Here is a 17,609-nt window from a genome sequence, read left to right on the forward strand (position 1 = left end):
GGACAAATTTTGACTCTGTTGTGATTTCCCATTTGTTGGAATTGTAGAATTGAGCATAAGCAATGGCCTTTGAGGGAAACTATTGCAGAGAGACTTTGGGACTGTTTAGCACTGCTGCCTCACAGCACAAGGGACCCGGGTTCAATTCCTGGCTTGGGTCACTGTCTGTGCAGAGTCTGCACATTCTTCCCGTGTCTGTGTGGGTTTCCTTCGGGTGCCCCGGTTTCCTCCCAAGTCCAAAATACGTGCTAGTTAGGTGTATTGGCCATGCTAAATTCTCCCTTGGTCTAACCAAAAGATACCAGATTTTCACAGTAACTTCATGTAAACCTGCTTGTTACTCTGATGAGCTTAAAAGAAGTCAACCTCAATAAACCAGAAGAATAAGTGGCTTTAACAAAAAGGTATGCAAGTTCCGTAATTGGTTACATATGTTTTCTTCAGCTAAGTGGGATTGTTTGTGTGTGTATGAGAGAGAGAGTGATTGCATGTGAGAACCTTTTAATAGATTTTTCCAAAGAATTGTGCAACATTACATTCCAAGCTTTTTGTTGGATGTGTCGTAACTAGCTGTTTTTGATTTTTAAAAATCTTTTCTCATGTAGTTGTGATAGTTAATTCAGTATAGATCATATTTTGTCATGTTAGACCACTCATAACTGTAGTGTTCTCTTTTACTGGCCATATTTCAACATATATCACTATGGTTGTGTTAAATAATTGATGAGATTGTATAGTGATTTAAATAGCAATGACAAGGTTGCTACATGTAGTAACACAATTGAAGTAGAGTCATTGACTATAAGGTAAAGTTTAACAGAAATTTGAGGAGGTTTCCAATCTGGCCAATCTGAAGAATGAGTAGAGCCATTCTCATTTCCTGTAATATGGGTTTGAATAGAACACCATAAGAGTAGTTGTGCGAGCTCAAGTTTGGATGGATTTTCTTTTATTCCTGGTGGATATAAGCTTGCTGTGCAGTATTACTAAAGGGCAGTCCTTAAAATCAGTCTTGAATAATATGGGTAGCAGGAACTTGGGTCTGTTACTGTAATCTTCAGGACAAAACTTAATAAATTTGCTCCAGAATGTGCTATAGTCAGAAGATGGTAAGATGTTGGGTCTTAAACCTTTCATTCGTAAAAAACAATTGTTTTCTAGTATAGGACTTGTTAATGACACTAAGTCCTAGCCAGCATTGAGTTGACCAAGCTGTTATTGCCCTAGTGCTAGTTTGGTATCTATCTTTTCATAAACTTTTATGAAGCATCCTGTAGTGTTTATCAGCCTAAGTACAAACCTGTTGAAACTAGCAATATCGTAGTTAATAACATGAGCAACGCCTGTAGCAAAATCCATAAAAGACCACCAAGTAGATTGGTATAAGTTGAGTGAAGAAGAAATTGAGATTAAAACATTGGTTTCTCAGAGGTTAATCCAAACTATTCTCCTGTTTTATAAATAAGTGTGCACAGACACTTTTGGAAATTTTCATGCTGTTACTTGTTAGTCAGTAAATCGGTACTTTCGATAGTGAATCTTAGCTGGAACCGTTTTTACCGGTGAATTCAGCTGGTATTGTAAAGAAGACAGTGTTGCCCTCCATAAAAAATAAAGAGGAACAGGACTGGAATATGCAGCTCCTCAAACTTACCAAATATCTTTTGACGTCTTTCTTGAATTTACTTATGATTAAGCATCCACGGCTCTCTGGTAGAAAGTTCACAGTCCTTTGAGTGAAGAACTTTCTCCTCATCTCAGTCCAAAATCATCGACCCCTTCAGAGGCTGGGATCTCTCCTTCTAGCTTCTAAAGAGATGCCGCAGATTATAGATTAAATCTGATTTTTCAGTGTTGTTTGGTCTAATATAGCATATTCAGTTATTGAAATCACCCAGATTATTCCCAGTTTATTTCATTCTAAGTTTATTAAATCACACTACATGTTTGTAACTATGAAGGCAAATAACTTAGAACAAATGGGAGACTTTTTAAAAGTGTTACTTGCATTATAGTGCAGGATTTAGTTTATAGTATTTCATTATTATACTTCTTTGAAAGAAAATAGTAGGGCAGCACAGTGGTTAGCACTGCTGCCTCACAGTGCCCAGGACCCAGGTTCAATTCGCAGCTTAGGTCACTGTCTATGTGGAGTTTTCCTCACGTCTGCGTGGGTTTCCCCTCTCAGTCCGAAGGATGTGCCAGTTAGGTGCATTGGTCATGCTAAATTCTCCCCGGACCCAAACGGGCGCTGGAATGTGGCAACTAGGGGATTTTCACAGTAACTTCATTGCAATGTTAATGTAAGCCTAGCTGTCACACTAATAACCTTTGCTACTTATTTCTATGTATGCTTCGTAATGTCATGTAATTAGCATTCCATGTGGTTTTATGTTCTCCCCATTTAAACTTTTAAGAGTAATATGACTTAATTATGTTAAAATTTGGAAAATTATGATAATTCAAAAATCTACAAGTGAAACAGTAAGAGTTCATACACTAAAACTTATCTATTGATCTCGTGTTGTTTGATTGATTGGGCTTGCTTTACAAACAGGAAGCAGAAAGCAAACAGTGGGAGGTTGTTCCTGTGTGTGTGGAGCTGATTTGCTAAGCTGATTGAAGGGAGTTAGTGACATGTATGTGTAAAGGCCTGCTCCTGCAGTGCAGCTGGGTGAAATGCCCTGTCAATTAGCTGAATTTTACTTAAACTAGAAATTGGACAACTGAGTGAAAGTGCTTTAATGTAGAATGTTATATTCTGCTGCCGTACTGTGGCTGTTGTGTGTTTTGTGATCATGAAGGTTTGTAGAAGATGCTGTAAAACTGGGGTATTAGTTTGGTTGATGCAGTGTGTACTGTAGTTTTGTAGTATTCGCTGGTTTATCAAGTAGTTATGAATAGTTCTGTAAACCTGCCTGTCATGTATTGTGTAGAAGGTACAAAAATTACGTTCCTAGTTTTGCACAGTGCCATCGCTTAAGTAACAGGGTTTGGAAGCGTTTTCTTGAAGATAATTGTGCTGTGGATGTAGAAGGATTTTATATTTTGCTGCTTTAACTGCATCAAATATTTTAAATGGAACATAATGAAAGATTGCACCAGGAAAAAATGATACGTGTGGAATAAGTGTGCAGCACTTTTATCCTTGCTTTCCAGTTTGACCAAGATCCTGAGAAGTACAACCATTTCTAGTTAAACACTAAAAAGCACTTGTGTGGAAGTGTGAATCGATAGCAACTGTAAAATGATTGGACTAATTAAGGATTTTCTACGTATTTAGATTCGATTTTGCCTTTCTCCTAGGAGCTAGAAATGAAAGTGAAAGTAACGTGACAGTGTTCTGTTTTACTTCACAGCATGATTTGTTGTGTTATCATCCAAACAGGGTGAAGTCTGAAAATTTGCAGTACTGGATCTGCTTTGGACCTGTTTGTGATAGATTGAGAATGCAGGAGCACATTAGCAGACAACATATTCTGCTGTTTCAGTTTAGCTGCACACAATTTGATCTCTCATTATTTTTGAAGTGCAGCCACTTGTTATCCGGGCAAGTGTAGTTACCACCCAAATGGCCCAGCAAGGCCCTACAAACAAACAAGTTGTGTAGCCAATTAGATTAGTTCTAAGATATTGTACATAAGGAAAGATGTGAAATGTACTACGCGGTATTATTGTGTTTACTTGGGTTGATAGGATTCCTGTACAAAACTCGCACTTGCATCTTCCATGCTAAGTTGACAGTACCATAGGAGCCAAATACAAAGATGCTGCTTGTAATGAATTAATAATATCAGCTATATCAGACAAATTGTGTTAACACCAGCATGCCCACGTTAGGTGGTGGAGGTTGTACTATTGTACAACTGTGACGAAAGGGTCACCCAGACTCAAAATGTTGGCTCTGTTCTCTCTCCACAGATTCTGTCAGACTGACTGAGAGTTTCCAGCATTTTCTATTTTTTTGTACTACTGTGGGGTGACTTAAGTTGTGTCTAAGCTATTGGAGCACAAACGGCTGTGCTATAACATGCTGATGTGGGAGGATTGCCAGGGATGATTGGTGCGGGGGAGAAGGAGGCCCCTGATACTTCTCTGGTTGGGGCAGTGATGTTATTTATTATTAGGAGAGTCAGAGATCTGAGGGCATGGCCTCAGAGTAAAGGGGTTACCCTTAAACTGAAATGAGGAGGGATTCCTTCAGCCAGAGGGTTTGGTGAATCTGTGGAATTCATTGCCAGAGAAGGCTGTGAGGGGCCAGGTCATTGAATGTATTTAAGACAGAGATAAATAGGTTCTTGTTTGGTAAGTGGATCAAAGGTTATGGAGAAAAGGCAGGAGAAAGGGGTTGAGAAACTTATCAGCCATGATGGGCCGAACAGCCTAATTCTGCTCCTATTGTCTCATAGACTAACTTTTAAATGGTAATACGCTTTGTTTGAAAGTTTAAATGTTAAATGTGAACTTCTGTTTTTGTTTAGGCACAGATTACAGCTTGATTTTATTTTTACATCCCTCTCTGTTATCTTCAGAAACGATAGAGCTGTTTGATAAAATTTCAAAAGGCTGGCCTGGAGTCAGCCTAATTAGAAAGAAAAAATGTGTGTTATGTTTAATGTGGAAGCTGTTTGCCAGCAGCTTATCTTGATGCTTCCAATATGTGGCAGTACAGTGAAGAAGAGCCTTAGACATTGCATTAAGTCTGCTTTATAAATAACTTACAAAGCCTCTAAAATGTGGTCTAAGGTATTTTTGTTGAACACAACTTACGTACGTTTCAAATTTCAAACAGGAAGATATGTTCCTTTTTAGTTTTCTGGAATGTTGCCTTTTAGTTTTTGAGAGAGGTGAGCAGAATGCACTCATTCAGCCACTTAAGGTAATTTGTGGAATCCCAGTTAGTGTAAACACACAATCTTCAGTCTTCGGTGAGTTATTGTTAAAATGTTAACATGTCCCTACACCATATGGACTGCAGCATTTCAGGAAAGTGACTCACCATTTTTTCAAGAGCAAGTAGGGATGGAGAATAAATGTTGGACTTCCTAGCAATGTGCACATCCCACAAATGGATTTTAAAAAATTAAAAAGTTTACAATAGTACCACTTAAAATATTTATCTCACTGCCATGTTGATTACTACTAAATGTTCCTTGCTGGAAAGTGTACATGTATGGATTTTGAGTAAGATTGCACTTGATATTAACCATACTTGGATAGCCCTCCATTCCCATTGTTTAGATTTGTATGACCATTGACCACTTGAGAAGGTCCCCAAGGCTTGAACGCCCACAAACCTGTACCCAAGGAGAAGTCCGTATCTTCAAGTGTAATGGGGATGAAGGTGGCATGCAAAATGCAAGAAACTAGCTTTCTGATTCATGGAATTAATTTAATTCTAAATTGAAGTTATAAATCTCAGTTTAAATTGGCCACGAGCAAACCTGTGCTTTTAAAATAAACAGAAAATGCTGGAAAATCTCAGCAGGTCTGGCAGTATCTGTGAAGAAAGAAACAGAGTTAACGTTTCGAGTCCATATGAGTCTTCAGAACTAAAGAGAGGGAGAAATGTGGTGAATTATACATTGTTTAAGAGGGGGGTGGAGCAAAATAGAAGGTCCGTGATCAGTGAGAGCTAGGAGAGATTGCAACAAAAATGTGTTGGGCACAAAAGAGAAAAAGTGTTAATGGCAGTGTGAAGGTTATGGTAGATGCTGATAGTGGAACAAAATAAGATAGCAGAACGTGTTAATAGGAGAAGAAAGGTCAGTGATTTGATTTATTATTGTCAAGTATTAGGATACAATGAAAGTAGTGTTTCTTATGTGCTGTATATACAAAATATACCGTTCATAGAGCACATGGGAGAAGGGAAGGATAGGGTGCAGCATGTAGTTATAGATAGAGTGAAGACAAAGATCAGCTTACTATATGAGAGCTCAGTAAAAGCAAAGCTTAAGAGTGAGAGATGGCCCAGTTTTTGGGATGGAGGAGGGGAGAGTTGCTTTTACAAATTGGGAATGTAATCCGAAAGCTTGTAATTTGAATTGAGTTACATAACCAAGACAAATAAGACACTTTAAGTGAACATTAAATTCTTGCCATGGCCATCGCAAGTTATAATCCTAGAAGGAATGGATGTGTCACCAATGCTCACTCTTGTTAACTTTGGTCAGCTGTTGATGTGATGCAGGTTCTGCGTCAATATTTCCCACTGATATGATGAAAAGACGAGACACTCGTCACATCAAACAGCGCTGGTGTGTGTGACAGAGCTGCAGCATGCTGACATTGACGTGGCCGACTTTTATTGTGTTTAACCCTAATTTTAGAATTCGTCCTTCAGGGATTGATTATCAGATTTAATCTGAACATCTGGCAGCTTTTTTAATGACACATTTGGAAACAATTTTGGTTTTAGCTTGCCAGTAAAGCTTCTACTAATTTCATACTATAAATGCCTTTTTCCCTGGATGGTGTATTAGGCTTTGTGTCAGTGAGGAGTAGCAGTACGCAGGCTCGCTCTTTTTAATAAAAGTAGCTTGTTAATGTATTTGAGTATCATAAGGTTACAGTTTTTCGAGGATAGTCTATTTTTGCCCCGAGGGAAGTAATTGCATTGAACTGAGTATGTTGTCTAATTGACAGACAGCAAAGTACTACATCTGCAGAAGTGCTGCAGTAATGTGTGTCCCCAGCAATGGAAGGGACAGGAATCAGGAGCAACCACCTGCTTCTGGGTTGTTCATCTGGTGCCGTCAAAAATGGAAACGTCTGTAAGTGAATGTTTCTTGAGTTTTGTTTTCCCAACATCCCCAAATCACTTATTCTTTTGTGTGCATGTTCTGCAATCACTTGATCTTAAAACATTGAACAGTCAGCATAGTAGTTGGGAATGGAAATCAGCAACTGCACAACTTGCAACCTGGGCAAAAAATTCTATGTAACTGCAATTTACTCACTGTGTGCAGTGTCTTTTGGGTGGCTGTCATACCTAGTTGCAGTTGACCACCCCTTCCCTTGGAAGGCCACTTGACAGCGGTGTTCTTGCAAGGAAATGGAGATCCCCCAATTTAATCTGTGATTTTACCATTTGGAGATTTTTTTTGGGGGGCTCGTTGCTTTTGTAAGCAATATTTCCACAGCAGACAAGAGAATAATAGGCACAGAAAGCAAATTCATGCTGCAGAATTTTCACTGGTATGGGGCAGTACTATCTTTAGTTGATCATGGCATAAATGGTTCATTTTCTATGACCTCTGATACATGCATCCTATTTATACAGTGAAAATCAATGGTTTGGCCACTTCTGTGTATTTTGCTATTGATTTGGGTATGCCAAATGTACATATTTAACAGGAGGCATGGAGAGCATCTACAATATGGCATCATACAATGTGAGTGAAAATTAGTTTAACAGCGCAACCTCGTGCCAGATTTTTAAAACATTAAACTGGATTCAATAGGCAGTGTGGCTGCCTTTTGTGTTATCGCCTATTGCTCAAGGAGGAAACTCACCACCACCTTCTCAAGGACAATTAGAGATGGGCAATAAATGTTGGCTAAGCCAGAAATACGCATCCCAGGAATGAATTAAAATAAGGCTATTCTATGATTCTAAAATGAGAGTACAGTATATTTCTTTAAAAATGACATTGCTTAGGTTTTTATACATTTTTCTAGCTGAAGCTCATTTGGAAGCCTAAATTATTAGTTTTTATTACAACTGTATTTTATCAAACAGAGTAATGATATTTAGCATCAGAATAAATGCTTTCTCCCAAGGGTAATATTTTAACGTTCTTTTGAGTCAATTACATAACAGAATTTTGTTGGATAGGATTTATTTTTTCCCATCTGAAATATTCAGTTAAAAAGCAGAGTTTTACAGATTTTTTATTTAGTTTGAAAGATAAATCTGAACAGTGACTCATATGAACAGATCTTTGCTCACCTGGAGAGTTACTGCATCAAACCAAAAAAAGCATACATCAAGCTAGAAAAAAAAACCTTGTAACTATGTTAAGTGTTACATTTTGGATCTTTTGAATTTATTTTATCCTTTGAAGCTAAGAGAACATTGCACTCATTGAGCTACGAATTAGTTGTTGACTTTCCAATGTGAGTTGCGGTATTATGCTAAAAAATATTTGACTTCTAGAAGAGGGAACCCTGACATGGAAGACAAAAGACCCAACTGGGAAAGGTGCCCTGTGGATGTCAAATGGCTTGGAACTCCAATCAATGAGATGCAAAGGATGCCAGAATGCAGCGGTGTTTTGCCACGTTTAAGAGTATCTAGCAATCACTCAGTGACCATCCGAGTAAGTCAATAAAATCTCCTTCCAAGCAGTATATTAGTTGGTTGAAAACATGAGTACCCAATTTATCTATTCACTGTACAACTATTTATTAAGCATTGTTACAGGAAATGTTGGCTACACACTACCTTAGTCAACTGAACCATCAGGAAAGTACTCAGAATCATAGAATCCTACAGTGTAGAAGGAGCCAATCAAGTCTGCAACATACACAAACTCACACAGGTCCTATCCCCATAACCCCATGCATTTACCCCAGCTAGCCCCCTGACATTAAGGTTAACATTAACCGTGGCCAATCCACCTAACTTGCACATCTTTGGACTCTGGGAGGAAACCCACGTAGACATGGGAAGAATGTGCATAAGGCATGCACCCAAGCCGGGAATTGAACCCAGGTCCCTGGCGCTATGAGGCAGCAATGCTAACCTCTGTGCCACGATGCTGCCCATGAAATGTCTTTGTAAAACACACTTATTACAGAGTTCTGTGCTTTGGGACCAAACCCACAAATAAATAGCATTCAGACTGCAATCTCATTCCACATCAGATCTAACTTGTGTAGAAGGCAAACAAGATCATCCGACTGAGCTAGGTTGAAATCACTTCTTGATTTTCACATTCCCATTTATAAATTTAGTAAAGCACTCCAATAGACTAGAAACTGCAGCAAGAAACTTGCCAATTTTTTAGTGTACTACTTTCCCTGATTATTTTAGGGATGTCAAACCAACAGCAATTTCCTTTTGATATGTTTGATGTGGAAAAACTGCCTTGCCTGCCTCTTCAGAATATGCAATTGTTGCTAGTTATCTTTGTGCTTATGTTGCAGACAGACTTGTTGAAAAGCGCTGAAGTTCCTCAACCCTATCCCACGCATTTTAAAGACGCGTGGGATGACAAGCATGTGAAAATGCCTTGCTCTGAGCAAAATCTTTTTCCTGTTGAAAATGAGGTAAAGAACTCCTGTACTGTAATTAAATATTATCATACATTTTCCTATGGTTGTTGCAAACCTGCTCAACTGAGTAGAATTGGATTACAGTTTACCGCGCACAAGAATCTGAGCCAGATTTCCAAATTCTTTCATTTTTATGCAGTTTGCCGTTCCCTGAATTGGAAAACAGTTAATTTAATAAGTTTGGACATGTGAAATACCTGATCACCCTAGTTGGTCATCTAGATATGAACTTGCAAAATGTGTGAATTGATTTAACATGGCAATTTTGCAGTGATGCTGTTGTTGGTTGACATTGCACTAGTCATCTTGTGACTCATTCTGCTATGGCCGTTCAGAATGTGATTAGCCAGCAAGATGCATCCTTCAAATGCAGCAAGTGGAAAGGTATCATCCAATTACCACATTGCCAAATTGGAATTTGTCTTGGCATAATGTTGTGCCTGGTGGTTTAGCTGGGAGCTGTTGAAAATTACCTAATAAAAGCCAGATGGACCATAGTGATGAGTAGCTTCGGGCTCCATTATTTGTATCTAGTTGGGCGTCAAGCACTTGTAGGTTTGTATAGTCTTATTTCTGATACGAATTTCAACTGTTTTACAAGGTAGCTTTAGATTATTGCAACACCATCAATAGGCCATGTATGACCTATATAACCTCAACAAATGAAATGCTTTCTCATATAAAACAACAAACTTGTAAATGGATTAGCTGAATGAGAAGAGAAAGGAACCTGGATTTGTCATTCGGTGATGTGGAGATGCCGGTGTTGGACTGGGATAAACACGGTAAAATGTCTCTCAACACCAGGTTAAAGTCCAACCAGTTCATTTGATAATAAACCCACAAGCTTTCGGAAACATTGTTCCTTTGTCAGGTGTGTGGAAGGTTCTGGGGAAATGCACTGAAATTACTTCATGTAAGGGTGTTGAGATCTGGAATACAGTACCTGTTAAAGTTGTGGAATCAGATTCCATATTAACATAGAAACGTAGAAGACGGAGCAGGAGGAGGCCATTTGGCCCTTTGAGCCTACTCCACCATTTATCACAATCATGGCTGATCGTCCAATTCAGTAGCCTAATTCTGCTTTCTCCACTTAACATTTGATCCTTTTCGCCCCAAGTGCTATATCTAGCCACCTCTTGAATACATTCAACTGTCCATGATTAACTTTCCAAAGGCGATTAGAAATGCACTGGTTTGCAGGGCTCTAGAGAAAATGCCTGGGGACAGGATTGAATTGGACAGTTCTTTCAAAAGAAAAATTGTCATGCGATGCAAGTGCAGCAGCAACTGCATTTTCACGAGATCTGGTGATACTTTTTTTTGATCCGTCATTTTATCCTGATGCACAACCCATAATTTTTCGACCTCGGTGTGTAGAATCTGCTAAGTTCTTGGAAGATCCTCACTAAATTTTGGTGATTTGGAACCAAGTCAAGAAACTTGACCAGAGACCAATCACAGTGGCAGTTTTGCTGTTTCAGCAATGCCTTGGGCATTAAGATGATGGCTTCCATTGAGAGTGAAGTTGTGGTTGATGGTCTCAGTTCCCTGGCACGCGTTATTGGTGCTCACATTGTTGAACTGTGCGATATCCTAAAGAAAACGGATGAAGCAGAGAAGAAACTCTTGTCAGTTAAAAGGGCAGTTTCCACAGTGCAAGCTCACCTTCCATGCTTGAAAATCTTGCTGCATGGTGTGTCGAGCATCCTGACTGGCCTGGGGAGATGGAGCCAGGGAAAGAATATCTGTGCACAGTCTCACAAGGGAAGCCAGGGATGAGTTTCTGACCAAATTTGAGAACTGACTACTATGCTTTCACAATCTCAATTCAAAGATTGGGCATTTCAAGTTCTATGGATCTGGTCTTCAAGGCTGATGGTTGGTTGAAGATTCCGGTCTTACAATGTCTTGTCCTTGGTGTTCATCAAGAAGTGCCAGAGATGGTTGGATGTGATGGATCCTTGTCACCTGCCAGGGCGTAGGTTTCTCTTTACCAAGGCTTTGAGACTGTGACATGGTGGAGATGCAATGGTTTCAGTGAAACTCTGGATGGATACTGTATATTGCTGTCATGGCTTTGGCCTTTTCAGGCTCCTCAGATGGTTACATTATCCTGCAATTCATCATTACCTTTGAACTTTGTTCCCTTGTGGCTTATACTGCTGATTTCATGATATTGGGCAGGATTCTGCAACCTCGCTCGGGCGAGGCTCGTAAAATCCCACCGGAGGTAATCGGAGAATTCCGTTCCGCATCCTCGCCTGCCCCAATTCCAGGATGGGCAAGGTGGTAAAATTCTGGCCACTGTCTTTTATCCTGGCAAGTGTCTATGAGCACAGAGGTGTTGTCACCTGTTCTCCTATATTCTTTGTTAATGTTTGAATGTATCCTTTGTAATTTCATCTCTTAATTGATCCTGTTATGAGATGTATCACATTGATTAGGGCAATTGCATGAGTGAGCATGGAAGCAAATTTTTACTTGTTATCCTGATGAATCCAGGGATATCCATTGGAATACACCCCACAATGTTACTTCTCCTTTCTGAGGGGTATGTTGTGTAGATTATATGGTACTAGAGCTGTGCAATTTTTATCTATCTTTTTGCCTTATCCTGACATATTAAACTCTCAGACTGTGCCAAGTACCGTAGAATCCCTTCCAGTGCAGAAAGAGGCCATTTGTACCATCAAGTCAGCACAGACTCTCTGAAAGAACATCCCACCCAACCACATAACCCTGTAACCCCACGTGTTTAACCCACAAGTTCATCTCACCACATTTGTGGACACTAAGGAGTGACTTAGCATGGCCAATCCACCTAACTTGCACATCTTTGGGCTGTGGGATGCAAGCAGAGGAAATGCACAGATACAGGAAGAATGTACAAATTCCACACAGACAATGACCCAAGTCGGGAATTGAACCTGGGTCCCTGAAACTGCGAGGCAGCATTAATCAACTTCAGAGATTCACTGTGCCACTGTGCAGCCTGATGTTCTTTATGACAATTATGGTTCAAATGAGCAGCAGGGAAATGAGCAAGTGGTTTAATATGGAGATTGTGGGTCCTTATAAGTCCTCACAGTGGGTGAGGAAAACCCCTCTAGAATTTGAGGGTTATGTATTTTTTGTATTTCAGTTATTTTGGGGTTATAGAATCTGATTAATTCCTGTTAGGGGAAATTCTTGTTAGGGGAAAAGATTGTATTGTTGACACTTCCAAAGTGACTGGGGACAGGTGAAGCATCCTTTTATGCATGCCGAATTATGACGCAAAGATCTTTGCAGGTTTTGTGGCCATTTCACCTGCGTTGATACCCTGTCTTTGAGTATTGGATAAGCAATGACAGTAGCTAATTTAAAGATTTGCTTTCCGTAAGTACTGTATCTCTGTCTTTGTTTTATCATGTGAGCTTGGTTGTGCACCACTGACGCAATTGTGGCTACATCTTGTTATCCTGATATTCCGCCATCATTCAATGTATCCTTTCATTACTTGTCTGATGAGAGGCACTGGAATCAGAACCAACAGTGTAGGCTTTTTTTCCAGCCTCTTCCTACATGTATTTGTTTGAGAATGAGCTTGCAGAACTGTATTAGTTTTTGAGATTTTGTCACAAAAAGTGAACAATCCTTAATAAAAATATATTGTTTAAAAACCCAGCACAGGCTCAATGAGCTAAATGAACTCCTATGTTGTAAGTTTCTCTGGTTATGTCATTTCAGGTTGTTTTAGAATTGCAGTTCTTAGCTTTAATCACCAGGTGTCACTTTAAGATCAAAGGATACAGTGGACTGGATCTTCTAGGTCAGCGGTGTGCAAGCATTCTTCCTCATGCACAGGGCAGCACGGTGGCACAGTTGTTAGTGTTTCTGTCTCAGTGCCTGGGACCCAGTTTGATTCCCCATGTGGGAATCATTTTGATTCCCAGTTTGGGAAACATTTTCCATTGGGAAAAGAGTCAGTGAAACAGATTTTAGGTAATTGAAATAAGAACCACAGGCCAGAAGAATATTTTTTTAAAGCGAGTTCTGATGCACTTTCTGAAAGAGTAATGGAAGAAGATTTAGTAATAACTCTCAGTAGGGAATGGAAGAATACTTGAAGAAAAAAACAAGGTTATGAAGGAAATCGGGGAATGGGACTAATTAGAAAGCTCTTTCAAAGAGCCAGCACAGGCATGATGGACTGAATGGTCTCTTGTGCTGTAATGTTCTGTGATTAGTGACCTAATGTATTTATGAGAGGTACGGTTTTTAATGTTCCTTCTGAGATGTCCTCAAAGGAACTTGGACCTGTATCTTAGACCTCTCTGCATCATGCATCATGCCTGAACTCAGCAGAAACATGGCTAATCACAGGACACCATTGTAATAAAGAGACAACTGAAAAGTAAAAGACTGCATTTTAATGGTTAGTTTAATGTTGATTGTTAGAGCAGAAGTGTCTGTTACTCTGACATTTTGTGTGGAAGCAGTGAAGTTTATATTTACTGTAAACAATGCCATTTGCTGAGTACTTCATTTATTGATTGTAATGTTCAATACATTTGTATTTTACACTATGAGACAGGGAGAGGAGAGAAGAATGAAGGGAAGAAGAGAGAATGAGTGGGCATAAAGGGAGAGAAGGGGGAGGCAGAGGGAAGTGAACAGGTGAGAACATGGGGAAGTGGCAATAGGAAGTGGGTTAGAAATGGCAGGTACTTCAGTGTGGAAATGGAGCAGGGGTGCCAGCAGATTAACTTTACCTGTGTTTTGGTGAAATGGGGTGGTGTGGCTGCCATAGCATGCATTTCTGCCTCTGGCAAAATAAGAATAAAATATTGCATTGTTATTTTTTCTGCTTCACACACACTGTCTTTGTACTTATTTCAGAGTTCTGGCTACAGCTTCTCCAACCACTGCTTGGTGACTGCTCTTGTGCAAATATTAAATATATTGGGACGGAAACTATTCTTCTGAGTTGATACTTTATTGCATAAAAATGGTTTGCAAGGAATATTAGCATGTTTATTGTCCACATGCCTTGACCTCTGAAATACAGTTCACAGTTGGAACATGCATCATGAAATTCTGGCTTGAATAGTGGGCTACAATGTTTTTGTAGATTTAAGTTTATTTATTAGTCACAAGTAGGCTTACATTCACACTGCAATGAAGTTATTGGGAAAATCCCCCTGTCATCACACTCCAGCGCCTGTTCAGGTACACTGAGGGAGAATTTAGCACGGCCAGTTCACTTAACTAGCACATCTTTGGACTGTGGGAGGAAACGTGAGCACCCGGAGGAAACCCATGCAGACATGGGGAGAATGTGCAAACTTCACACAGACAGTCACCCAAGCCGGGAATCGAACCCAGATCCCGGGCGCTGTGAGGCAGCAGTGCTAACCACTATGCCACCTTGCTGTCCCATTGCAAATTTAGATGGGATTTTATCACTTTATGGCACTCCGGTATTTGTCCTTTCACTGCACTTGAGCCTCACTCACAAGGCCAGTATTTGTTGTCCATTCCAGATTGCATTTAAGAACATAAGAAATAGGAGCAGGAGTAGGCCATCTAGCCCTTCGAGCCTGCCCCGCCATTCAATAAGATCATGGCTGATCTGTTGTGGCTCAGTTCCACTTTCCCGCCCTCTCCCCATAACCCTTAATCCCCTCTCTTATCAAGAACCCATCAACCCGCTTCTTAAAAATATTTAGCGAGGCAGCCTCCACCACTTCAACGGGCAGAGAATTCCAGAGATTCACCACCCTTTGAGTGAAGAGAAGGTGGTGGTGACCTGGGAACTGCCTGTATTCAATCTGGTGTGGGCGCACTTGGTACTGTTAGTAAGAGAGTCCTAGTTGTTTGATCCATGTAATGGTGATGTAATTTCAGGTCAGAATGGTCAATGACTTGGAGAGGAACTTGTAGGTGCTAGTGTTCATGGCCTGCCATTGTCCTAGATAGTGGAGTTCCCAGGTTTGTAAGGTGTTGTTGAAGGAGGCTTGGCGAGTTGCTGCAGTGTAGCTTGTATGTGGTACACCTTGCTGCCACTGTGTGTCAGTGAGTGAATGTTGAAGGAGGTGGCAGGGGTGCTGATCAACAAGCTGTTTTGTCCTGGATGGTGTTGAGCTTTTTGAGTGTTGTTGGAACGGCGCTCATCCAGGCAAGTGGAGAGCAATTCCATCACAGTCCTGACTTCTAGATGGTGTATTGGCTTTGGGGAGTTGGGAGGTGAGTATGTAGAATTCCCAGCCTTTAATTTGCTCTGGTGGCTGGACTATTTATATGGTTGGTTCAATCCAGTTCCGTCTCTAGTCAAGGATATCACAGGTAGATGATTTGGCTATGATGTTGCCATGGAATGTTGAATGTATTGTTGTACATTCAGCAGATTTGGTTATGAAGACCATTTAAAAATATGTGCTAATGATTATTTTATGAAATGTTTGTATTTTCAAGGAAGTGTCAAATTTTAGAGGTTGCACTTGAGAATTATTTTTGTGATTCGTTGTGTAAGCTATACTGTACTGCTTATGAACATAAACCACACCTCAAGATAATATTGTTCTGTTTTTACATTTCAGTACGGAAGCAAGAATGTGAGCAGTCGTTGGCAGTTGATTCAATCCGCACTGTCAAGAAAGTTTATGAACTCGGAGGATGTGAAGGTGCAGTGTGAAACTAAGTTAAATCTGCAATTGTGGGCTCTGGTTGGGTTTCACTAAGAATTTATTTGAAAAATGTTGCTAGAAATCAGTCCTTTCTGAGCATATTTGCATGTTGAGTGAAATGATCCTCTATTGCCATCAGTTGAGCAAGCATTGAGATCTCTCGAGAAGCTGGCATTTTTACTTTTTTGGGATATTTTGCAAATTTTAAAGCAGTTAGGCAGCAAATGGATTTAACAGCATGATTGGACAGTTGTGAGATGTTGCAGTAGGTTAAATCTGGCATTTTAGCAGTTACTAGCTTAACAGTATGGTCATCATTGCATTGTTGGTTTATTCATAGCAGTGATGAAGGAACAAAGAAGCAGTCTAGCGTTATATTAAGGGAATGATTAAACTTTTTCACATGAATGCAGTCAATGCATCTAACAGTCATACAGTAATCACTGTCCTTAAAGAGCTGTAGGGACTGACAGGGCATGGAAATGGGACTAAGTGAATAGTTTTTTCGGATAGCCACAATTCCTATCTCTATTCTGTGAAATCGCTGACAAATTGTTAACCATCTGCAATGAGGGACCTTTCCAGTGTTAGTTTAAAATAACACCCTCCTAATGCTTCACACATTTTTGAGGTTGTGCCATGCTACCAAAAAATTACATTCTGCATCTTTTTTACATCAAATTGTCATACCTTTGCGATTCCAATGCAGCAAGTTGCGAAATTGATGTGTCATGTGAGGCACATATGAAGTCAAAATTCTTACCTGTCGGGAAAGTTGGTGGGGGAAACTGTTAATCCTGAGTGTTACTTATGACAAAATATCTCGGAGATAATACAAAGCACGGACAAATCATTCGTTAATATATTCTGTCTAGTTTTGGGAGCCCTTGTTTTAGGAAGGTATGAAAACCATGGAGACAGCGCTAACTAAGATGAATCCTTACCACTTGCCTGGATGGATACAATTATAACAGTGCTCACCATCATCTAGAACAGAACAGTTTACTTGATTGGAGCACAAGACGCAATATCCCCCCTCTATCTTACCAAACCAAAAAATTGTGACTACATCAGCAATATCCTGGAATTCCCTTTTTTTCCCCCCAATTACCACCACCTTATAAACTATAGGAGTTCTAGAAGAAAACCTCTGGGTATGTTGTTTTGGGGCAAATACTATAGCATTGCCAGCATCAACCATATCCCAAAAAACAAATAAATAGAATAATGCAGGGACTAAGAAATGTTAGGAGGTGAGACAGGAGGAGTTGGGGCTCTTTTTTATACTGCAGGGAAGATTAAGTAATGATTAGTAGTGGGGTTGAAATTGAGAAATAGTTTTGACAAGAGAAAAACTGTGTTGGTGAGCCTGTAAAGGAATTAAACTTACAGCTATCACCAATATAAGAAATGAAGTCCCAGCAATTTTTTTAACATATAGAAATGGAATGTCTGATCAGAAGCACTGAGAACAGTTTCCAGACGGGAAGTGGCTAATTATTTTTTTAAAAAAATTGTTAAAGCCGCACAGTAACAGTGTGAGGAGTGGCTCGAGAGGATTAGCTCATGCATAATGTTGCCGTTGGTGTGATGGCCATGTTTTTATGTCAGCAAAGAGAACAATTGTTGATGGACTAAAATAATACCAAAAGA

General features: G+C 39.8%; 1 protein-coding gene across 4 annotated transcripts in view; it reads left to right on the forward strand.

Annotated features, from left to right (window-relative positions):
• Nucleotides 1-17,609, forward strand: part of parga (poly (ADP-ribose) glycohydrolase a) — a 152,907-nt gene that overhangs the window by 10,602 nt on the left and 124,696 nt on the right. For all 4 annotated transcript variants that reach the window (XM_080215867.1, XM_080215864.1, XM_080215866.1 and 1 more), the window contains exons 4-6: nt 8,162-8,324; nt 9,154-9,276; nt 15,870-15,953. In XM_080215867.1, coding sequence (XP_080071993.1) covers nt 8,162-8,324; nt 9,154-9,276; nt 15,870-15,953 — 370 coding nt within the window. The remainder of the gene's footprint in view (nt 1-8,161; nt 8,325-9,153; nt 9,277-15,869; nt 15,954-17,609) is intronic.

The sequence above is a fragment of the Carcharhinus amblyrhynchos genome, chromosome 31 (assembly GCF_965287045.1).
Source record: "Carcharhinus amblyrhynchos chromosome 31, sCarAmb.v2.hapA, whole genome shotgun sequence".
Lineage (NCBI taxonomy): Eukaryota > Metazoa > Chordata > Chondrichthyes > Carcharhiniformes > Carcharhinidae > Carcharhinus > Carcharhinus amblyrhynchos.